The following is a 25,185-nucleotide window of genomic DNA, read 5'->3' on the forward strand; positions in this document are numbered from 1 at the left end:
TTTTTTCTGATTTTTTTTGGTCATAGTCTGCATTTGAGCCACATAATGTATCAAGGACCAGTCTTTGAATCTGCCTTTTATCTTTGGATTTTGGTGCTCCACCTACATAAAAGCAGCTTTTCAGTTAGTCTTGTTTATCCCCCTGTTCATGAATGTGCCAAATCCCCTTTCCATGCACAGGGAGACCTTGGGGACTCTTGAGCGACCCTGGGAATGTCATAATTGCTGAAGCTGGGCACCTGATTTTCTGAGCACTGCAGCTCAAAGGGAGTTGATCTCCTGGGCCCACACTGGAATGGGCCAGTGGACAAAGCCCAGGGATTTGGGCAGCTGGAAGGAACTGGGAACTGGCTGCAAGGCAGAGCCTGCTGGCCTCTGCAGGTAGCCCATACTCTTGAAAGGCTGCTGACCTCCTCCTGCATTGCAAAGGTATGGATTCTCCAACCTTCCTCCTGGGCAAGGCAAAGGGAAGCACTATTCTGGGGAGGTTAAATCAGGGTGTGAAATCACACCCTTCATCAGACAAGCTTCAGCCTCCTCTGAAGCATTCTATGGGTCTTTTACCACCTCCTTTGCTAGGGAAGACCACATCTAAGCTTGAAAAAGCATTTTCCCTGTGAGGCCAGCCTGGAGTTGCTTGTTTGTCAAAGATGTAGTCCCCCAAAGAAAAACAATGGAAATGACATGTGTAAGTTATTCTATTGATTTTTTCTATAGCATTTAATAGAAAGTTTTCATAAACTCATTACAGAGGTGACTTTTAGTAGTGATAGGTAAAAGACAACTGTCCCACTTACACACGGCTCCCAGAAGCAGAGTTCCACGCTTCAGCTCCTCAAGGATCTTTCCTTCTACACCAGCACAAAGTTCAGGCAACACCATCAGCTTCACTGAGCAGATGAGCTGCAGAACCGCCCACGGCCCAGCGTGCAGAGCTATCCTGAGCTCTAAGGCAGTGGGAAGGCACCGTGGTGCTTTTCTGCAAAGTCCATGTCCTCAAGGAAAGCTGAACTGATGTGACTTTTTAAAGGCTTCTTAGACAATCTGCTCAAGGCCATGTGGGAATAGAGCAGGAAAGTGAGCAGAACTCCTACCCACCAGCTACGCTGCAGGGCCTGGTTACTGATCACCCCCACACAGCTGCCTGCTTGTTTGTCTCTCAGCCATCTCAACTGATACTCCACCTACTTGGAACATCTTCCCAAGCCCACATTTACAGTGATCTCTGCTGCATTTCTGTACCATCCATGATTATAAAAAATTATGATGATAAAACAGGCAAAATAGTTCAAGCACACAGTGCTTTACTAATACTTTTCTGTTAGTCAAAGAAACAAGCAAAATACCTGCATTGAAAATGTCGTATGGGTAAAATGATCATTTCTGTGGTGTGCAGCAGGGACCCTTCATGTGCACACACCAGAAGGCATTGCCATGCCAAAGTTCAGAATGCAGCTGAAACTTGCTAACACAAGTAAAAACATACCAGAAAACAGAATGCTGTACAGAGGTATGAATCCCTGAAGTGGGTCTTGGTGGTTGAAAAAGAGGCTTTGTTATTTCCTGCAGTGTGCAGTTCATATCCATAAAAGTCAATAATTAAGAGAATCTAATCGAGTACCTTTTAAGGGCCCTCCATTGCACTTGCTCCAGAGTGAAGGCATTCTGCACACCCAAGCTTAAGGAGAAAAGCAGTTGCTGCATTGCAGAACCCTGGGTTTCCAGGGTCTGCCTGTTTGCTTGCTTACAAAAAGAGTTTGTACTTAGCTGCTTTCTCCCATGCATATTAATGCAAGCAATCAGGCTTTCACTGCCCTGCAGATCTGACACCTACCAGAGCAGCTATGTTCAGTTTCTCTCCCATGGCTCTCTTTTTTAATTTCTCCCCTTCATCCCTTATTTATGTATTTTTCACTGAATCTGCAGAGTCCCCTGGTCACCCTAATTCCTGGCTGTGCTGCCTTAAGTACCAACAGAAGAGCTCTACTGCTGATCCCAAACACACCAAAATTACAGAGCTACAGAAGAAGCAACAGGCTACAGCAAAACACTCAGTACAGCTCCTATACATTCCCACCTAAAGCATGAAATCCATACAGTGCAACATAAAGAACAAGTGGGAAGAATCTCGGTTCTTTCATGGTTACAGCTCTTACAGAACACTCTGTCATTTCCAGATTGATGTTTGATGAAGCAAACAGCCTTTGCACGGCCTCAAATCTTCCTCTGTCAGCCAGAGTGGCCACCAAAGGACTGCTCAGCGCCACAGTGCCATCGGCTGAAGCGACGTTAGGCTGCATTCATGAGAGACAGCAAAAGACAGAGATATTAAAACATTTTCCAGGCACTGCTGTTCCTGCCGCTGCACAGCTCAGTTTCATATAAAACCACAGGAGAGCTGACAAGGCAGCAGCAAAAGGTCAAGATTCCCTTTGCTATTAGCCCTGACAAGTACGACGTACTGATCCACAACCAAAGCTCCATGGCACAATTTAAGGGGAAACATCTCTCCTACTGTGTCATTCCCCGAGTTCCACTTCTCTCACTGCACATCACACTTACCTACCACTCTGAGCAAACAAAAGAACTCCCCCTGCTCCTACATATTTAAAGGATTTTACTATTGTTTTTTAAAGTGACTTTAAAAGCTTAGAAAAATCACAGAATCATAGAAAATGTTTTGGGTTGGAAGGGACCTTAAAAGATCATTCAGTTCCAATCCCCCCTGCCACAGGCAAGGACACTTTTCACTAGACCAGATTATTCAAAGCCCCATCCAACCTGGCCTTTAACACTTCCAGGGCTGGGGCATCCACAACTTCTTTGGGCAACCTGTTCCAGTGCCTCACCACTTTCATAGTAAAGAGCTTCTTCCCACCTAAACCTACCCTCCTTCAGTTTGAATCCGGTCCTTCTTGTCCTGTCACTACCTGCTCTTGTAAAAAGTCTCTCTCCATCTTTTTTGTAAGTTTCCTTCAGGTACTGGGAGGCTACAATTAGGTCACCCCGAAGCCTTCTCTTCTCCAGGCTAAACAAATCCAATCTCTTACTCTTTCCTCACAGGAGAGGTGCTGCATTACTCTAATGCCCTGCACCATTCCTTCAGCTGTTACAATAAATGGCCTCAGAGTTTTGAGACTTCAGGGTTTGCCAAGGCTCAAGCACTGTTGCTATCAAAGCGAAATTTGTTTCCCAAGGAGAGATGATTTACTGTTACTGAGACTTTAAAACAGTGAGACTATAAGAAAAACAGAGCTTAAGTCACAATTTTCTTTTGCTTCTGAACCATGAAATCTCCCAAATACAGCAATGATCAGAAGTTAGATATCCACGTGCAGTAAATTACGTGCTGCATTTGCCACGTCAGATTCTGACCTTGGCTAAGCACTGCCTACAGCTGAAATTCCCACTGGAGCTTGACATCTCCTCCTTTATTGGGGAGAAAAATGGCAGAGGACACAGCCACTCCTGCTGCTGTGCCCACGAGCACATCTCATCTCCATTACTCACCAAACAACACAAGGCTGGAACAACCTGAAGATCGCAGCAGGCACGCAGCAGGACAAGGGTGTCAGCAGGCAGCTCTGTGGAGGACACATGCACAGACAAAGGTCATTTCCAGTGAGCAGCCCTGCACCAGGCTGGCTGCTGGAACAGGAGCCTCATCAGGGAGCTAGCAGGTCCTCCTCAGCTGGATGTTTGGAAGAGGCTGATCCAGCCCCTTCCTGCCAGCAGAACAGAATGGGATGGGCAGAGGGTCTGACTATCCCTGTCCTTGAGAAAAGGCATTTGTAGGAAAGGGGGTTTCCTCCCCATCACCTTGCCTCTCCCTAAGTATCTCCTCAGTGTTTAACTCTGAGTCTGGAGGCTGGATGAATGACTTAAGCCTTGAATAAACCAAGAACCTATGCTCCCAAATCCATAGGTGATGCTAACTTCTGCAAAGCCCGATTTGAGAGGAATGGCATAGCTGAGTCTGCCTTGGGAGATAGACTAGCTGATCCCTGTGGTGCCCTTCAACTCTGGAACAACAAGGCTGTAATTCCTACCACATGCAACAAGCATAAGACAGCTTTTGAATCTAGATCCAGCTACACTTATGTCTGGACTTTAGTAGCAGACATTATGTCCAAAATCAGGTGATAATGCAACACACTCAATTAACTGTGCCCTGCTGTTAATGGCATCTGACAATTGATACCGCATCAGCAGGTTTCTGTTTTCCATTTCTTTTCTCTCTCCACAAATGAGTTAAGCTCTCCCACCTGGGTCCTGTGCATATATGGATGCACACTGACATTCTGCTGCACAGTGCCACAATTTACACTGGACTTTCCTTCGTTATCTTAATGTCAAGGGATTCTTTACATACAAGACAGAAGAGAAAAATCCAGGGAAGTCTGTCTTGGACTTTGCAGGTAGCTTTTAATTAACACTGTGGGGCTAACTAGGATTGTGAGGATGGCATTTGTTTGACATTTATGTTTAATCTCCTGTTTCAGCAGCTGCAACACAGCCCTCTAAATGCAGTGTCTCTGTGTTAAACTCATTTTTGCTAAATTTAGTTTGCACTTGAACAATATACACTGTTACACAGGAGACAACACCTAATTTGTAATTCTCAGCCTTTACGCAGGAAGGACTCTGGCAGGCAATAAGTACAGAAATTAGCTTGCCAAACTGCAAATGCTCACACTCAGCAGAAGCAAAGTTGAGCAGTCTTGGGGGAACGTGCAATTTACACACAAAATCTGTCAGTGATTGAGGGCTGAATTTAATTCACAGCCAGGAATGCTAAGCATAGTATACCAAACTCATAAAAAGGGAACAGAAAAATTTATGTTCATGCAGCTCACCAACTGCTCAAAGAAAGCCATAAAAGCTTTAACATGGAGGGAGCTTCTAAAAGGAAAATAAAATTTTTAAAAGGGCTTTTCACAACATACCAGATATAGCACTGATAAGAAGGTGAGCAGCTGAGAAAAGTTCTTCATCCTGAGGCTGATATTTCTGCAACAACAGCTCACTCTTTAAACTGCATCCTAAGAGCTGCAAGAAGTCAAGGAGGTCTCTTTGTTCTTCAAGTTTTAACTCCTCCAGATCCGGCTTGTCTCCTGTGCAGATATCATCGAACTGAAAGCAAAAGAATAAGCAAAACTTCTTGAAAAGAGAAAAATCCAAGCAAAAGGGAATGCTAGTACTATTCTGAAATTACTTTTAGGAAGAAATCCAAAGGTTCTTGATCTTACCAGGTCCCCCAGGGCAGTCACCATTTCTTCATGGAGCAAGAGTTCACAAAGGGTTTTATATAAAGCTCTTTGCTTGTCTTCAGGAAGCTTCACAAAGGGCTGGAACTGGGTCTTCAACCGTGACAGATCTTTCCCAAGAAAGCAGTGGAAAATAAAACTAAGTATTTCTACAAAAATGCCAGTAAAACCAGATAACATTTTGCTGTGTGTTTCACAAGCTCATCTGTCACCACACCTTGACATCCCTGACATCCTGATTTTCACCAGTACAAGTTATAAGGCAAGGTTTGAACAGATCTGATATTATTTCCTAAGTAGCTAATGAAACCTCAATGCAAGCATTAAGAAAGGAGAACAGCTACCAAGAATCAAGATTTTGGTGTACAGTATTTCTAATATTTTGAAATTCAATACTTTAATGTTAACAAACTAACTACATCTTAAGTCTTCCACTTTGAAGTTTATCTCCAGAGAATGTTCATTTATATGGCAGAATGAAGAGTACTCATTAAGTACAAGGGAATGCTCTGCATGCATTTTCTCACAATTCAACTATGATACTGAAATTAAATCTTCTGTGACATCGAATTACCATGTTGCTAAAAAAAATGAAGCTTTCAAATCAATAATGCCAACTGGAAGGTTGGAATGGCTCTTTTTTCCACATTCCAAAAATGTGGGCATATAAGTGTTCTCAAATTTGTTTAAAAGAAATTTTCCTTCACGTCACTCCAGTCAAGAAACATGCTCTGTTTAAAGAAGTCCTTTATAACTAAAAAATTACTTCACTGGGGAAAAAAAAAAGCCCAGCCACAGGCAGGTATTTTGTTTATCTGATGCAATGGTATGAATTTGTCTATACAAATAACATAAAATGAAATGTACTTCCAAATTCTTTAGTAAAAACAATTTTTTTTAGCTTTTTCATTTTCTAAGAGACAGCAGAGGTTAAATTAATTTAAGAAATCTCTGAGCCTTTTAAGCAAGAAAAGCAAATAGGTCTGTCAAACTAAAACAAAAAATAGAACAGGGCATACCATTCTTTCACAAGTGTTTTTTACATATTGTTTATTTATCAAGGGGGAAACTTAGAGACAAGAGGGTGATATTCATCAGGAGAACCAGCTGTAAGAACTCCACCAAGAACTGAGGAAAAGCACAGTGTGTTCTGAGACCTTGACTGGTTTTCCCTTTTTCCATTCCATTCCACCAGTAACATTCCTGCCTCTTCTTTCCACATTCCTACAATAAAAACTTGTACCTGGGCCATTATACCCATTTGCAAATCTCCATTTAAACCACATTTTGATTTTCTCAGTTACAATGCTTCTCAGAAAATAATGAGGCTAGTGAAGGCAAGGGAGATGTCTATTTCTGAGACTTAACCTGTAACTGAGAAGCTTTACTGAGAGTATTTTTCAAATAATGAGAAACTATTTTCAGTGACCCCTTCTGAATGAAAGCATGTATCATCACTAAACTTGCAGAGGTTATCTGGAATGCAAAAGAGCCATCTGACTTTGTAAGATGGTATTTATGACAGATGGATTCAGAATCTTCACAGAAAGAGTCCACTGCATACACTCACTGCAAACTGATTTTTTATATTCTTTCAATGCATTCCCCCAAGAGTTCCTGATAAGAGCTATTAAAATAACCTAACAAGATTTCTTACTTACTATTGTACCAGATTATTTCTGCCTATCAGGTTATTTAACGCACTGTAATATAATCATGCAAAGCATTTCTGGTAATACCTTGTTTCAATATAGTTATAGAAGCATCACTGGGAACGAGGTTTTTAGCCCCAGAGTACATCTCATTATCAACAGCATCTGGCTGATGGAGGAACAAAGCATCTCTGAATTGAACTGAATGGGGAGAAGCTGAGCCTTCTGTACTTTCTTTTTCAAAACCTCCTTGCTGTTCATCTAGCAGACAGAACTCTGGAATTAGAAATTCAATCAAAAACAATAATTAATAAAATAGACGAGCAATTACTGAATGAGATGATAGCTTGTCTTTTCTAGTGTTCTCGCATGTTATTTCTCCATGTCTTGTCTTTCCCAGATGGAGAGAATGCCAGGGGTTGCTGTGCATGTGAATTATTGAGCATTCCTGCAGCCCTGATGTTTGGTACAGTGTGTACAGACAAGACCTGTGGTGCAGCTGCCTCCTACAGAACATGACACCAGCTCCTGTGAACTAAATTAATGTAGACAGAAACTAACATGAAAACTTCCTGCTGACACTGTAAACCAGAATGCTGCAGACAGGAGATGCAGGCAGGAATTCTTGATGCTTTCACAGAATCACAGAATAAGCTGAGTTGGAAGGGGCCCTCAAAGACCATCACATCCAACTCCTGGTCCCACACAGCACCATCTCCAAGAGTCACACCATGTGCCTGAGAGTGCTGCTCAAATGCTTCTTGAACTCTGTCAGGTTTGTGCTGTGACCACTTCTCTGGGGAGCCCATTCCAGTGCCCAGCCACTCTCTGGGTAAAGAACCTTTTCCTGATATCCAATCTAAACCTCTACTGAGTCAGCTTCAGGCCATTCCTTGTTTCTGGTCACCACAGAGAAGAGATCAGCATCTCCCCCCTTCTCCCCTCACAAGGAAGTTGTAACTGCAGTGAGGCCTCCCCTCAGTCTCCTCTTCTCTGATCAGCCAAGTGCCCTGAAGTGTCCCTTCATACAGCTTCCCCTCAAGGCCCTTCACCATCTTCACTGCCCTCCTTTGGGTACTCTCCAGGAGTTTTTTTATATTGTGGCACCCAAAACTGCCCCCAGCACATGAGGTGAGGCTGCCCCAGCTCAGAGCAGAGTGGGACAATCCCCTCCCTTGCCCAGCTGGGAATTCTGTGCCTCACACACCCCAGGACAGCACTGGCCCTCCTGGCTGCCAGGGCACTGGGAGTCAGATTCACCTTGCCCTGCCCAGGACCCCCTGGTCCCTTTCCACAGCACTGCTCTCCAGCTTCTCATTCCCCACTCTGTACTTTTTCTACCTCTAAGAGACATGCTGCAATGCAGGCAAGGGGATCCACTGATGAAGGCGACACATGAAAGTACTCTCTGAGATTTGTAAAAACTCTTGAGAGCCCTTCTGTTGGTCATGGCACTGACAGACTCCTCTTTCTCAGCCAAGCCACAGGTCCATTCTCAAGTCCTCCAGGTAAGTGGACAACAGGAGACTTCTGAGAGCCTCTAAAGGACATCACCCAGGGATGTTTCCTAACAGAATCACTCTGCAGTAACTGTCTCTCTTCAGTAACATCACAGAGGAAATAACACACCCTGGCTGGATTACCCTTTCTGCCTCATCTTTGTGACAAGCACTGGCCAAACTCACCCAAACAGGACTGCCCTTATCCTGCCATCCCAGTGCCCCCAGCCAGAAGTTAAGGGCTTCCTGGAAGGTACAAGGAGCCTTTGTAAGAGTTATACTGAGAAATCTGGAGTATCAAATTCTGGGCTCATGTGCCCAACACCGTGCCCTAAAGATGCAGAATACAGTCAAAGCCCGGTGCAGATTCTGATCATTTTTTATTGGCTCAAATGCAAGACTTGAATGTGTACCTATGGCACTCTGCAGTGGGTCTGAGGAAAACACAGGCAGGCTAGCAAGAGAAACTCAATTTTAAAGTAATACCTGACAGGAAAGTGAAAAAAATGTAACTAATCAAGCACAGTGCTCAGATGTACCAGGAACAAAACCTAAATATAACCTTTCTGCAGTTGTAAGAGTCTGTCTTACTAAATTAAGGACATTCAAAGCAGATGAGAAAGCATGGAGAGCACTCCATCAGCAAAAAGCTTTTTCAAAGGGAAAGCAGACAAAGAAATCCCTGCCCATAGAGAAAGAAAGATGACAGACCTTTATGCTTGCATAACCCTTCATGGAGAAGAAGGAGCTACAGAGGAGCAGAAAGCGATTAACACAAGCTAAGAACTTCCCAAAGCAACAAGACTCTGGACAGCAGCTGAGGCACCGCAAGGCCAACTCATTCATGTTACTGTCATTGAAAAGAACAAGCCTCTCACAAGAACCCTGAGGAGGAAAACTGTGCTAATACACTGCCTCCCCTCCTGAGGCAAAAGGATGCTAATAAGGGAAATAGAAGTTTTCAGATGATGTTGTTTAATCTTGTAGCAGAACTCAATTCACAGGAAAACATAGGACTCAAAATTCTGTATTAAGAGGACTGTTAATAAATTCTGTATTGAATTCTATTACATTCATCAATGACAAACATCCAACAGTGCAGTTAGAGCTTGTTAGTTACTCAGAAATGTTAACAAAAATGCAAGAAAACCAGAGATGATCAACAAAAACAATCAAAGAGACTCCTTTATGTGGAAAAGTGGATATATTGGGACTGCTTAATTTACAGACATTTAAGAAAAAGCAAACCACACACATATAGCCATGAACAGAACAAAACAAACCAGCTGGGTGCTTTTATATCCCCCGATTTGTAAAGTATGAATAAGAGGCACTTCAGCACAACTTTAGAGACACAAAACTGCAAAGCCTTAAGCAGAAACAGCTTTTACATGGAGTGAAAAATTAGCCTGTAGAAATCAAACAGAATGATTACAGGAAAGCACAATGGTAAATGGATCAGAAAAGTATTAGATCCTTCTAATTTTTTTAAATTTATTTTATTTATAAAAATATCCAAATATGTCTAGTTGCACAAGTCAAAACATTTAGAAGAAACATATACCATTCTTCCTAACAGAGTAACTCAGGTTTCTTTTCCACTGGCAGTGGAAAAGAAAAAGAAACAAGAAAAAGCTTACATGCATCTTACTCCCTAATTATCTAACAAGAGAATCCCACTAGGTTACACCTGCTATTGGTCACTTTCAGTCTCACGAGAAAGGACTACATTACTCCTTGGATTTAACTTCAAAGGCTTTTTCTATTCCCATAAACAGACACTGATCCCTGCTATCAGACATTAACAAGCTGAAGTTTAGGCTCCACCATACTTACTCTGGCTGGCAAAGCCCTAATTTTATTTTCAGTTCCTCTCCTTTACCTTCTCAATGCCATTCAGGCAAGGGAAAATAGCACAAATTAAAAAAGAAAAGAGGCAGGACATAGATTGTTTAAGACAAAACATGAAACAAACTGGTTTTGAAGCTTAAAAGATGTTAATATTAAATATGAAAAAGAGTGGAAAAAGCAGCAGAAGTAGAAAAAGCAGAGAAATACAGATCATTAACAAGACCTATGTATTCTTAGCTAGCAGGACATCATAATTTCATGTAGAAATCATCTAAGTAGGCTATCAGTTATATACCTATGCAGTCAGACAGCCTTAATTGCACCTCATTACTCTGAATTACAGCTCCATTATAACCATGACGTCAACATCCTCTGCTACTATCTCTGTGCTCGGGCTACATCAGAGCAATTCCACTTTTCAGAAACTTTTTACAGGTTACATAATATTTACTTCTATTCTTGAGCCTACAGACTTCCTTTATATCAGAAGGAGTATGATGGAGAGTTAATCTTCAGCATTTCTCATCCAAGTAAAGCACATCCTGGATTTAAATCTCAACTCTACTCCAATTATTTCTTCAATGTATCTCCTGTTTCTCTCCACATCAGTCCTTCCCATCTTCCACCTCTACTATCTGATTTTATTCCTCCTTGCATAACATCCTCTGAAACCTCCTTTAGGTCCATGAGTTTAAATGAGGATAGACAAGAAAGAAAAATCCAAGTGATTGTGCAGAGCAGAGATACAACTCCCCCCAAAGCCAATTTCAACATTTTTTTAACCTGAAAAATATTCGACTTGACGTAAGTAAAGCATGACCAGACAACACTACAAGGGCATTTCTGCAACCACTCTGAGGGCAATCTTAAGATGAAAGTGTAAGCTAGAGAAGTTTAAATTCCAGTCCCGAATGTAGGATTCTGTTTTTAACATGACTGTTGTCTAAACACTCCTGGTTGAGATCTGATTTACAGTCAGGTCACTCTCTGCAATAGGCAAAGGGAATAGCCCAGGCCAAGGGCCAGCTGGCTGGAAGCAAAATTGCAGTGAAAGACATGGACAATAAATCCGAGAGGATCAGTAGCTTGCCCTTGCAGTTATTGAAGTTTGCTCCCAAATACGCCCTAAACCAGAACAGCTGCATACTGGGCTGCACTGACAAGACTGTAGCTGGTGGATTGATGGAACTGAATTTTCAACTTGGGAAAGTGCATTCAGAGTGCTATGTCCAGTTTTGGACTCTTGAGAACAAGCCGCACGTTCACAGACTGGAGCTATCTAGCAAACAGCAGATACTGAGGAAAATAACTTCACTACCATGGTGGTCAAACATGGTAACAGGCTGCCCAGAGGAGTGATGGAATCTCTGTCTCTGAAGATAAATCAAAACTTTATAATAGATAAGGATATGAGCAATCTGATCTAACTGAACTTAGATCAAAGTTCCAAGGTTGGCCTTGTCTTAAGCAGAGGCTCAAGCTACACAATCTCCTGTGGTTCCCTGAAACCTAAGTCACTCTGAGTTTACAGTGTGTTCAAGCCACTGAAAAAGCATTACTATATCGAAGTTTTAAACTTACTAAATCTGCATTTCTAGCACAAATAACTATCAAGGCAAAGGACACCATACAACATAATCACCTTCACACACAGGGAAACACAAAAATCATTGTCTGACAAACAGCTTTGCCCACAGTTGGACTGTGGGCCACAAAAAAAAAGTTTTTCACTTACCAAACTGGCCATTGTGCTTTATAAACAGTTCAATTACACCATAGGCAATAGTGGTTGCTGGAGGAATTTCAAGGATCACACTAGAATCCTTCATCAGACTTCCATTCTCACTTACTGAAACCTACAAGACAGATTTATTCACCATTTATCTGATTCAGCTACTGCATAGCTTAAACATGTAATTAAGGTGAAAAATACAGAGGGAGAATATCCTTTATTCTTCATGATGTCTCATCAAAGTGTTACACCTTCCATCTGACATCTAAGAAAGGAACTAGATGAAAAATGAGGTAGAAACACAGTGGCAAGAGCAGCTCTCATGCTCTTAGCTACCCTGTCCTAGCACAAAGTTGAGCTCCAGGCGTAGCTCCTGTCACACATGAAGCCCCATGTCAATGGGAAATGGGCACCCACTTCAGTTTCCTGCCTTGCCCAATTCTACTGTGACATTTCTTTTGCCCAGATGGAGGCTGGTACCAGGAAGGTGGCACTTGCAAAGGGGGTTGTTACACTGCAATTCCTGGATTCCTGCAACTGGAGACTCACTGCACACAGAAGTGATTTCCAGCTTAAAAAAAACCAAACAACAACTTGCAGTGAATGAGCATGTTTTGACTTCAGTAATTCCTTCTCAATTCACAGGCAATTTTTCAGACAGCCTCATAATGCAGTTAATCTCTACTCCCATGATCAAAACCAAATAGTTTCCCAATAAATATGAAAACTCAGTAGACACTGCAACCATTTGTGATGAATGATTACTTGGTTTTTCAAATAAATGTGATTCAGCAATGCATTTTGCTATTCAATTGCAATGAATTGTTTTAGGTTTGCTTCATGTTCTGCTGTAGGCAGGAATCTACAGAGAAACGGAATCACAATTTGATGGTATTGATGGAAACGACATTCCAGGCTCATATAAAAATATGGCACCTTTTGCCAGAAAGGCAGTGGAAAAAGCATTTTACCATACAGAATTTTCACAACCAAGCACTGCAGTTTGTTCAGCACATTAGAAAAGCACGAAAATTACTCTCAAGTCCATTTGGAGAAATAATTTCTTCTCAGATAATATGCAAACATTCTATTCCTTGCAGATTTTTAGGAACTTTTACCTTTATTGTTTTTGCAGTGCATCCCATCACACCACTGACTTTTTCTTCTGTCTGGATATGTTCAGATATTGTACACTTCTGAGTTGTGATTATCTTTTCTCTCAAGATGCACAACACTTCACGTTTTCTTTCTATTACTTGTTGCAGCAAACTACTATTTAGATCTATTGTTCTGAAAAAGAAAAATACACCATTAACAATACTATAATTGTGAAAAAAACCCCAAAAAACAAGACCAACCACATTTTCTAATTGCTTGAAGAAGGTTTTATTGCAAAAATGACAATGGTTTCTGTATGAGCAGCCTCCTCAAAATTATGATGTCCTCTTTTGTTATTTGGCAGCAGTAAATATTTGTTTTTCACAGTAAATCCTCACATACATATTGAATATATACTGAATTCTTGATTCCCTACTCTGAGCAAAAATGGAAGTTGTCTGGAGACTTTCTAAGCAAAGAAAAAAGCAAGAGGGAAGCAAAGGCAACTTTAAGTTTCCTGGGTAATACAAAACCAGCCAGTCAGGCTCTTGGACACTGGACTGAATCCTCTCCTACAGTGAGCTCGCACTGACATTGCCATGGCCATGGCAGGGGGTGCTGGCTGGGGGACACGAGGACAGCAATGCCCCAGTGCCAACCCCCACTGCTTGCTATGGATCTCTTTCAGCGCTCACCTAAACCCCAAACAGGCTGAGTGGGATCAACACTGACCCCACTGTTTCAAAGGGCTGAATGAGAAAACAGAAGATTTCATTGATTTTGAGACTGGGGATTACCCACCTGCTTCCAAGTCGTGTGTTATTCATTGGTATAGATGCAAAATTCAAAACTGGTGACCAGGACTGCCACAGTCAAAATAAAAACTAACTTGCTGGGGGGGAGCTCAAAACTTAGCTCAGGCACCAGCTTAATAAACCATCCCTACTCCACAGCACAATTCAGCATCTGGTTAAATGCTGCTGGAAACAGTTCAAACGTTAGGTTCTTAGAATGAGCAGAAGACAGAAAGTGAACTCCAGAAACATTACAGGAGGTTAGTTTTCTAAGAAAATGTTACAAAATCTACCCCACCTTGTCTTTTGGGGTGTTAACAGACTTTCTGGAAACAGTTAAAGCAATTTCTTAATTGTATTTAATTGATTAAAATGTGTCAATTATATTACACTTTTGCAAAATATTCACTGGAGGTCCTCAGATGAGATATTTTTTTTTTATGAACAGGTAATCTAGCAAAACTGTTGGAAGATTAAAGGACTGCTATCCCTGACTCAAATTATTCAGTCTTTTCTCCTCCCTTTTATTCTAAATGGGTATTCATGGAGCTAAGTGGCAATTTCCCAAAAATGTGACAGAAAGACATGTCTGACTCCAATTCATTTAAATCGAGATATCTCCACTTTTAATTAAAAAGTTTTAGATTTATTAGATTCTGGAGCTCTGAATTTATACAGTCTGTGTAAGTCTGAAGTCAGCTGGGGTTTTTATTGAATTTAAAACGTCCTCAGGCAATTTTTGATCTTTGGAGAGTTACATGCTTATATGAAAGTTCAATCAGTTGGAATGAACTGTCTGAAAACCTTAAAGTTGATTGTTTAGACAAGGGAAAGAAAAAACCTCTGAAGCAATGCAGCAGCCCCAAACATTCCTGAGATTATTAAAATAACCTTTTTTCATTTGGTGCAAAGTCATGCTTTATGCTTGGAATGCAATGAACCTTTGGATTAAGCAAAAATTCAAGAAACATCAAGCAACCACAAACCTCACCATTCCCAGAGCTGTCTGCCAAACCAGGGCCATTAGTTACAGTCTATCAAGCCTATCATATACTTCACAATAATTATTCATGTTTTCAAAGTGGTGTGCTAAGCATCCTGAAAATACAAGTGAATGCACTAAGAACTTGCAGTTTTAACATTTGACCTAGGGAGCCACAGGGGAAAAATAACAATGAAGAAGCACAAAAACAATTTGTCATTTGCTTTCACATGTATTTTTTGACTGTTTAGGAGGATGACAAACTTACTGGATATCTCCAAAATTTACAAGAAAAAAAGCCCCTCAAACAAAGGTAGAAAAACACCTATTAAATAAAGATTTGCTATTTCTGAATAAGTGTTAATTGAAGAAACCTACAGAATATGACCTATGCAAATGAATCCCCAAACAAATTCAAGAGACTTTTTCTTCCACCTGCTTCTACAGTATTCTGCCTGAGGCAGGACTGGCTCCAACCCTGTCACACTCCTGGCTTTGAGGCCCAGATGCAGAAGCAGCAGCAGAGTCAGAAGATGTTAACTTGCAGAGAGGGGCAGTGAACAAATCCTGGAGGCAACGCTGGAGGAGCTGCTGCAGCACTGAGGGCTATGGAGTGACAGGGACACACAGGGACACACAGGGACACAGAGCTACCTGCTGCAGCAGCACACCCCAGGCAGTGCCCAGAGGTGACCTGGGATCCCCTGCACAGAGCTGAATGTGTGCCAGCCACTGTCACAGCCCCAAGGTTCAAATGACTTCAGTGGGATGTGTCCCATTGTAAAGCTGTCAGAACTGTTCTCCTCTGCCCAGTAAGTTCAGTGAGCTCTAAATTCAGAGCTTTCAAACACACAGCCTTGCCCACAGCAACAGAAACCTTCTCTTTGAGGACAGCACAGTAAAGTGCTCTCCTCTAGACTTCTGGCACTGAACTTTCCATCATAAAACAGAACTCGGGGTTGCATGTGGGCACATCATGAGTTATTACTGGGGCACAGCCTGTTGAAGGCAAAATATTCTGCTCTCCTCAGCAACTCAAACAGGAGATGATGACACGAGGTAAGCAAGTATCTTATCTAAATTATCACTGAAAACAGTCATCAAGAGCAATCCACAACAGGGTTAAAGTTTGATAATCTGAGCAGGCCTTCAAGTATTGCAGGGCAATGGCTGCTGAGTCTATGACTGTATTTTTGCAAGAACTGAACTCACTTGCCAGCATAACGCTGAATATAAGAAAATATCTGAGTAACACAAGATGGCCAAGTTAAATCCCTGAGAACACATGCATGCAAGGCACATAAATTGCATTGATTTTTTTTATTTTACAGGTCATGTTTCAGAGCTTTTACTTCTGTTCTACAACCATGGCTCTTACCATCTCTTTCACTCTGTACTATACAAGAGCCCGCACCAAACCTGTGCCATTTATACTACATCACCATTGCCATTCCCACCCCAAGGAGCTGAGCTGAAGCACTCAAAAATAACACTACAGAAAATATAATGAGATGTTGGTCTGCCAAGTCCCATTATCAACACACAGAGTAAAAGCCTGTATAAATAAAAATTATTTTAAAAATACAAATTAGGGGTTTTGCTTGATTATTTCTTCTGCCTAAACAACCTTCCTGAGGTTAATGATTTACTATGCTGGAAGCTTTACAGGTCAAACATGTAAATAAAAGAATTTCTTTGAGTTTTGGTCTCACTCCACATTTAACTAGATTAAACACTTCTTTTCTCCCATAATGCAAAGACTTCTTTCACCTTCATTCAGTATTTTTCTTCTGACATTAGGAAAGCAGTGGACAATAGAGGCATAAAGGCAATTTGCTGCAGACTGGAGTCAGAAAAGAAAAGAGAAAAGTAGAAACCAAATAAAGACAAGAAAAAACAGACAACACCTGGCAACATAGCAGGCTCTCACAGTTAAAGTAGAGAGCACGAGCCTGCTCTAAACTCCAGTGCTGAGACCGAGGGTCTGTCCTTTGGGCACAGAATTTGACTTAATTTCCCACAAAGGAGAGGCCACAGGACCATTTTCCATCAAATCCTGTCTAACCAGCTCAGTAAGCCACCCACAAATCCTCAAAGCAAGGTACTTGTCAATTTCCTACAATTACCAAGGAGAATGGGTATTGTTGTGCGTACTCTCCATCCTCACATTGAAATCAGCACTGCTGCCTCTCTGCACAAATTTTCACTGGTCCAAACTACTTACAAGTAAAAAACCTTTTCAGTCCTGTACTGGGCAATGTCACCTCAACACACCTCCTCTCCCAGCTGCAGAGACACAGGCAGCTCATGCTCACAGCTTCTTCTCCACTTCATTTATAATGTGCTGTAGTCTGATGTCTTCCATACAAATAGTGCTTTTTGCAAGTGAGAGCCTTCACCCAGCTTTGTTCCTGCTCTAATAGAGATGAGTGTCAGAGAGTAAAATCTCACTCTGCCATTTTCCACCAAGCACAGATGCATATTTCTTTTGTTAACCCACTTCAAATATAACCTCTCTGACCTACTTCTTACAGAACACAGCATCTGCAATAGTCAGCTTATTGATAGCATTTCACTATTTTCCCTACAGAATAACCTGACACGTACTTCACAGAACATCTTCCCTAAGAATAACAGAAACATCTCAGACTGCAAGGTATTTTCTCTATTTTCTATTTGACATGCTCCTTATTTTTTAAATCACAGGCACACACAATTGCTTTTATTCAATCCTGTCTCACAACACTTTGTGACTTCATATTATCTCATGTAGCAGCTTATGTAGAAAACTGAATGGTTTTCTCATCATGCTCATAAATGCTCAAGGAGTTTTAAACAATATATCACAAAATAGTCTGAATTTCCACTGTACTCAGATTAAGAATAGACATTTATTTTTGTCTCAGGATGGACAATACCATGCAGTTTCACTAATTCAACTAAAATGAAGTATGCAACAGTATGAAAGTATCTTTCAGCCATGCCAGAGCATGCTGTTAAAAACAAAACTCTTTTCCTAATATGCTAATGACAGAGTTAGGAATCATTCACACAAAATGATGGAAGTGTGATAGGCAATTTTTTCTGCAGCTGACATGAACTGACTGCTAACCCTGTCCTCTCAGAACTTCTCATTTAATAACCTTCCATGACTTTTAGTGAAATGGTAAAAAACAAACAAGCAAATTTGTTAATATATGAGAAGTACAGCAATTATAATATCCTCATATATCTTTTTACTGGAGGGAAGAAGAATGGTTGAGGTTGGGAAGAAGACAGAATGGGTGAGGTTGGACAGTCATCTGGTCCAGCCTCCCTGCTTTAGCAAGGCCACTGGAGCAGTCTGCCTAGGATCATGTCTCCAAGGTGGGGAACTCCACAGCCTCCTCAGGCAACCTGTGCTCAGCCACCTTCACAGTGAAAAAGAGTTCCCTCATGTTCAGACAGAGCCTCCTGTGTCCCAGATGGCGCCTACTGCTTTCTGCTCTGTCTCTGGGCACCACTGAAAAGTGGCTCATCCAGCCCATACTTCATCAACTACTCTAAGAGGACCTTATGGCAAACAGTACTGAAAACCTTAAAATAGAAGATGGAATATAATATCTTAAATCCATAGCAAACCAATTGAGCTAAAGGCACAGGACTCTGCCCTAAATCATGTATCAGCATGTTACAGTGCTCTGTGAACTAGCAAGCACTATGTAACACAAAATCTAAAATAATGTAAAGGCAAGTATGGCAAGTGTATACCTAAAACTATTGTTTAACTTTATTTTAGGTATTACTTATTATGTTAATTATTGTGTTCTGCATTTACAATGTCACTGCTTCTGCAAACCAGGAAGCATCTCATCCCACATCATTCAGCTTTCACTCTTTTTCAGAAAAAGGAGCAAATGCAGCACCTGGAATCTAATCAGGAGATCAGTAGGATTCTCCTTCAGAAGGTTCACTTAAGAAGTGACAGGAAACTGATTTCCTGCCACTGAGCACTTTCAGCTTGCTCAACACTGAAGACTCATGTAACTTATTTTAAAAGGCACATCAGCTTTGACTTTTTAGATTTTACTGCTACTAATCTGCAGCTTTGACTTAATCAGCCTAATACAAGAACATTTAAAACATGCAATTTAATTAGGTTATATATGTAGAAATAATAAATGAAACAATGATTGATCAAACAAGCAAAAGCACCACATTGTTAAATGACATCAAGATCAGTTTGCTGCCTTTCATTTCACAAGGCCTGACAGGTAAACATTCTCTTGTAAATACTGTAATGTTTTGCATCCAAAAATCACTAACTTGTAGGCATCAGCACTCCTGAATTTCACACAGTACTCATGAACGAGATGAAAGTTTGAAACTCGGACACAGTCAATCATAAATCATAGAATATTTATGAATGAGTAAGTAGAATTTCATCTATAAGGCATTGCCAACAATTTCCAGTGAGCCTCTGCATTACACTGGAGAAAAAAATAAAAATTCTGCTCTCCTCATCATTTTCAGTGACCTGGCAGAAGGCAAACTGACTCAGTTTCAATTACACACTGTACATCATAAGCTTTAATAAGCTATGAGCATCTTTTGTATGAACTAAGACCTACTGCCTTGCATAAAGTAGCATACACATCAACTTCAGTTAACAGTCACACACAGATCAGTGTAGAGCTACTGATTTTCAACACTCAAAAGAAGGTAATGTATTTTTGAGTATTTAGTTACATAAAGGATTGGAACTCCAAGATGTGCTGATTTGCTGTGGGAGGATTCTTTTTGTGAACAGAGTAGGTAACTTCAAGCAAAAGCTTACTGATCCTAAATCAAAGTTACTGTAGTTTGTTTCTCCATAAGACTCTACCTAGTGCTACAAACAAGACTCTAAATCTTGACTAATACTATTGTCTTGGTATTAGATGCAGATTAATTTTACTGGCTTGGTACACACATTTGGCCCTGTATTTTCTGCTTTTAATAAAGCACTTAGTACAAAGAGAGCAAGGTGCCTTATTAGAATAAATTTGTTGACTTGTGAATGCTCACAATAAAAGAAACACCAGCCATTTGTTCCCATGAAAATGGAGAATCGATTATTTCTAGAACATCAGTGTATCTAAAGCAAATTTACATTGCTTCTGACAACTTCTGCACTGATAGCAAAAACCTATCATCTTTATCTTCAGAGCATCAGCAAAGCCTATTTAAATTCATTACAGCCTCTGCTACAGATCTAGAGTACAATGCTGTCACAAATAAAGCACCCTCATCTCCCACTGAGCCTCGACCTGCAACAGAGAGCAGACCCCTGACTTGGCAGCTGGTTGCCAAACAGGCTTTGGTACATGACACTCCCACTGCAACATTAAATAGATCCCATTTCAGAGTAGGACAGGAAGCGAGAAGTGTTGCATATCTTGGAAAATAAAGAACATGTATCCCCTCAGTTAATACAGTGTATAACAGGAAGCAACATATCTATATTTTGTTCAGCTGGTAGAATATGCCTTGACTATGCTTGCTCACCTCTGCTATTCCTTTAACTTCAAATAATCTCATTTTCTAACATGCTCACTCACACACACAAAATTAAAAAGCCTGCTTACAAGAACATTAGCAGTTCTGAATTCAATTTCTATATTGAATGCCCTAGTAACACAGAGAACTGATTTTTTTTCCAGATTGTTACCTCAGTACAGTCCCCCAAAGAAGGGAGGATTTGGCTCTTGTCCCAGGTAGTAATTCATGCAAAAATGTAAAATGAAATAACAGAGAGATGTTTTTAAAACAAGAAAGAGAAAAGTCTGTCTAACAAGACTTCAAAATATGGAGAATTTCATTTTTGTATATATGATTTGTCATGAATATGAAAGCTTACAATAAAAATAATTTTCAAACTGTGGCAACACTACAGAATTAACTGGTGAGTGACCACAGCTGGCCCAACTCTTTTCAGCTCAGTAATCTCTCTTGGCCACTACAACATTCACATTAGAAACATACCTGTCCTTGACATCTTTCATAAGCTGCTGCAAGTCAACCTCCTGCTTCCTCAGGTTTCCAAATGAGGACTGGTTTTCCACAAAACCTTTCCCTCCAGCTCCCAGGCTGAACTTCACAAATGATGTTTCAATACTTCCTTGAACAAAATCTTCAAACTTCCCCATATATTTTGCAAAGTCAGACTCCACAATCACTAGGAAAGCAATAACAGTAATTTCTGTGAAGAGAAGTGCTGAAACTGTCCTTAAGTGATTGAAGGAACAGATACTTACAGAAAATATGACAAGTTAGCAAAGGCAAGGAACAGTATGAAGAGGTAAATAATAAAATTTACATCTCTGCAACTCTTGCATCTGCTCTCTTCATGTTTTCATCATCTTTGCCCTACTATCTTTAGTATTTTGCCATTTTAGGAAAACATAAGGTGACTGAAGTGCTGAACTCAGACACTATGAAATATTTATAAAGAATGATTGAAATTTATTTCAGCTACAAAGAAAACTACAAAGCAGACCTGCTTGTACAACAGTGCTAGTATTTTGGCATTATTTTGACACAACTCATCATGTCCCAAAGCTCACTGAAAACCAATGGAAAAATCTAACTGGTTTAAAACAACTCTGAATTTTATATACCTAAAAAGCAGAGTGCCAACTTGGAATCAGCTGTATTTCCAAGCCAGCTACAATTAAGATCTTAGGTTAGGGAGTTATCTACTTTACTGTATGGAATTATGACATGTCCAGAAATATGGGATTCCTTCTCAATAATCTTAAAACATGGGTGGGACTGCTATAGTTGGATGAAGAAAAAAGTACAAGGGTCAACCCTTTTTAACAGTCTGAGCAAGACAAACAGAATGGGTGGTAAAACTCATCTGGCCTGGCCTGGAAGCATTCCCTGGCCTACTAACACCAACAAGACACTGTTTATTCACGGCTTTTGACCTGAAGCACAGTACAGTTTCACACTACTATGACATACAGCCCCCTATAATATTCTAGGGATATTCCTGTAGCTGCAAGACAGCTACTGTTATTAAACAGCAGGACTATACAGCATTGACAACATTCAGCACTTAATTTAATCTCTACCCAGGCAAAACTTTCTTCTTTTTTTAACCAACATTTATTACTACCAGTTTTAGTTACATAAACGGTCAAGTGAGAAAAGATCCATTCGTCTCATTCCCATGGATGGAGGATTCCTTCAGAACATTTCTGTGAAAGAAGCCCTCTAATAACATAATTGAGAATAATAACAGAACAGGTTAGGGATTGTACTGTTTTTATCTGCACCAATAGTGCTGCCCAAGTATGGCTTTACCTGGTTTTATTGGTTTGTCTTCAGTAAGCACATCACTCAGGGTGACTGTCAAGAAATGATACTTGGGCTTCTGCCAGCACCAGAATTTCCTCCTCTTCGTAACTAAGCTCAAAAGCTGCAGCTTGTCTGAGGCGTTCAAGTGGGAGACGGGGATCAGGTCACCTCCACTGTCAGTTTCTCTCACAAAATTCTTCGTTGCTTTTGCAAACATCGTGGGGAATCAGTTAAAGCCTGAAAGAATACATCTGTTTTTAAACAACTACAGTTGGAAAGTATAAATATTTACATTGTCCTTTTAAGAAGTCCTTCACAGAATTGGTATTAACAAAGGAACACCATGGTGTCTTCAACCTATCTTCTCCACTCTGAGCTGGGAAGGAGTTCCAATTACTTGTCCCAGTGCAAGTTTTCTCAGTAACTAATAAAAGAATTCTAGTTAAGAGGGACATTCACAGGTTACTACTCTGTTAGGGAGGAAAAAGTTACACAGCTTACCTGAAATTCTATGAAAAAGCATCTACTAATGAGCACCCCGTAGAGACCAGCTGTGATGAGCAGAGCACTGGGGCAATGGCAAAGGATTTCTGCCTCCCCACAGGATCCTTCTTTTATTACCTAACATAAAACTTACTCCACATAAGGCAATTAGGTATTACTCACACAAATTATCTTGATCTTTTTAATAGGGAGTATAAACACATGGATAGATAATAACAACTGTTCTATAAAAAGCACCAAGCTGGCATCCTTGTTACTAAATTTTGTTTCTGAACTACACCCCTGGAAAGTTCCAATTAATTTTTTTATTTATGAACTCTTTTTTACCTTCAATGTTTTCCAATTTTCTATTTTTCATTTGCATAACTACAGCTAAATGAAACATACATTATGTGCAACTGTTATTCACAACTGTTATTCATATCCCCTACACAACTACATACATTATCTTACTGTTGCTTTGCAATGATTTTAATTAAAAATTACCAGCATCTCTTATAAAGTAAGGTTTTCCTTATCCCTGGGAATGTATTTTACTGTATTTACAAGGAATGTCTTCCAGTAAGGGAGTCTGGCTGAAGTCACAGAATAAATGGTAAAAACAACCATTCACAGGTGCCAAACAATTCTAATAAATTAATATTTGATATTTTTAAAGAATCTTTCTAGTTTTTCAACTCTGTGTTATCTGAGCTAATGATATCTCCAGAATTAAATCAGTTTTTAAATCCAGCAGCATTCCTTTAAGTCCCCCAGCTGGCACTGACCAGAAAGTTCAACTACGATCATAAGATGTCTCAGCAGGGTATTCACACTTCCATGATTAATTACCTGTCTTGCTCCACACAGATCTTAGATTTCTCATTTACAAACACAGACTAGAGTAAGGCAGGACAGACTTCAAACAAAAACTGATATTGCAGTGAGCACTCAGGATTATTGACAGAAAACAATAACCTGAATACAGATTATTAGTGCTTGGACCACAGGCTCTGTATTTTATTGTTAGCAAAAAAAGCCTTTTTGAAGAAGCAAACTTAACCTTTTCATTAGTTTTTCCCAAATCCCATTTCAGATATTCCACACAGTATTTACTAATTCATGATGAGGTATTTGCCTCCTCATGAATCATCTACAGCCTAGTCTGTGTAACAAATAAAAGGTGTTTTCCAACAATACCTGCATCAAAAGGATTTAAGCAATGTCTAAGTCACATAGCATTTTACTGAAAAGTCTTCTGGGGCTTTCACTGTAAGTGCAGCAAACCCTGCAGCACAACCTCAGCTGTGGGCACTGGGAATATTTCCAGTGACTTCTTGCTCTCTGACCTCTTAAACTGAACTCAAACTGATTTTTTACATTCTTATGTCTCCTCCTTAATCTCCCTGGTTTTAACCTTAGTGAGAACACTTTTAACAGAATAAAGCAGTGCAGATCCACTGCAGCAGCAAAGGAAAAAAGCCCAAATATAACTTCAAACCAAAACTAGTTTCCTTTATCCACAGGACTTCTTTTGCAGGAGTGTCTGTATTTTGCAAACAGCCAGACAGTGACTGATTTGTTATGTAGAGGACCACCAAAAAAATTCTCACTTCCTGCATTAGCTGCCTTTGCCCAGCAAAACCTTCTACAAACATTTTTGTATTTTACATGACAGCTCACTCACCCTGATCCCCTTGCTACATAGCCAGCTCACAGGGGCATAGTCTCTGGGAAAAAAAAAATTAAAAAGGCCACCAATTTCTGAGTATATCATAAAACAAATTGCAAAACCAGGTACTAATATTCTTACAAACTCACTAAATCTCATGAGAGGAACCACTGCACTGGTCTGTAAAACTTCCAGTTCACAGTGTTTTGCCTTCATTTCCCATCACTGCTCTTGACTAGCCAAAGGAACACCCAGGGAAGAGGACAGAGAGCTTCTGAGGACTAGCAACACTCACCAGACAGGAGAGATGGGGGAGTTTTCACGCTCAAAATGATGGTAGTGTCTCCCACACTTTGCTGTGCTGGTAATGTCTTTGCAGGGAGCATATTTTGCTGGTGTAGATGTACCTGCAAATCAAGAATATTCTATCCAAATCCCTGTTTATCTTTGGATATAGCACCTTTAACACAAATTTGACAATGCCCCCAAATAGCTTGCTTCACTTCTTCCCAGGACAAAGACACAGAGCATTTATGCCCCCAAACATCAGGGAGTTAATACAGCCCAAGGCTCAGTGCCATCCTGAACCAATGGACAGGGAGTAGTTACAGACCCAGCTTAAAGAAAGCTCTGCCTTGGGAGTTTGTTCCTCTGCAAATTTTAATAGAGCTCTGCTTGGTTTGACAGAAATAAAAGGGAAGGTATCAAGCTGGTAGGAAATGCCCGTCAGAGTGAATTCACTCTTGCAGATAGCTAGGCATGAAAGAGAAGAGTCCCTTCCTTGCCTACCACAAAATCTAAAATTAGCCTGAATCTGGACTACAGGAGGATA

At 40.5% G+C, this 25,185-nt stretch overlaps 1 protein-coding gene across 5 annotated transcripts in view; it reads right to left on the bottom strand.

Moving 5' to 3' along the window:
• Positions 1-24,760, bottom strand: part of GSDME (gasdermin E) — a 40,145-nt gene extending 15,385 nt beyond the window's left edge. For 2 of the 5 annotated variants that reach the window (XR_011679547.1, XR_011679546.1), the window contains exons 1-10: positions 24,649-24,760; positions 22,205-22,435; positions 20,879-21,071; positions 13,120-13,291; positions 12,005-12,125; positions 7,007-7,195; positions 5,250-5,377; positions 4,947-5,133; positions 3,511-3,584; positions 1,622-2,294 (exon numbers count right to left, since the gene is read on the bottom strand). Coding sequence is in view for 3 of the 5 variants with exons in the window: in XM_071429217.1 (XP_071285318.1) it covers positions 2,064-2,294; positions 3,511-3,584; positions 4,947-5,133; positions 5,250-5,377; positions 7,007-7,195; positions 12,005-12,125; positions 13,120-13,291; positions 20,879-21,071; positions 22,205-22,415 (1,506 nt within the window). In the remaining 2 variants the exon portion in view is untranslated. Of the gene's footprint in view, positions 1-689; positions 2,295-3,510; positions 3,585-4,946; positions 5,134-5,249; positions 5,378-7,006; positions 7,196-12,004; positions 12,126-13,119; positions 13,292-20,878; positions 21,072-22,204; positions 22,436-22,699; positions 22,805-24,648 lie in introns of those variants that run through there. The other 3 variants (XM_071429217.1, XM_071429218.1, XM_071429219.1) reach the window with 3 other exon arrangements.
• Positions 24,761-25,185: the final 425 nt, after the last annotated feature.

The sequence above is a fragment of the Agelaius tricolor genome, unplaced genomic scaffold (genome assembly GCF_023055355.1).
Source record: "Agelaius tricolor isolate 1412-34295 unplaced genomic scaffold, bAgeTri1.0.p SCAF_6, whole genome shotgun sequence".
Taxonomy (NCBI): domain Eukaryota; kingdom Metazoa; phylum Chordata; class Aves; order Passeriformes; family Icteridae; genus Agelaius; species Agelaius tricolor.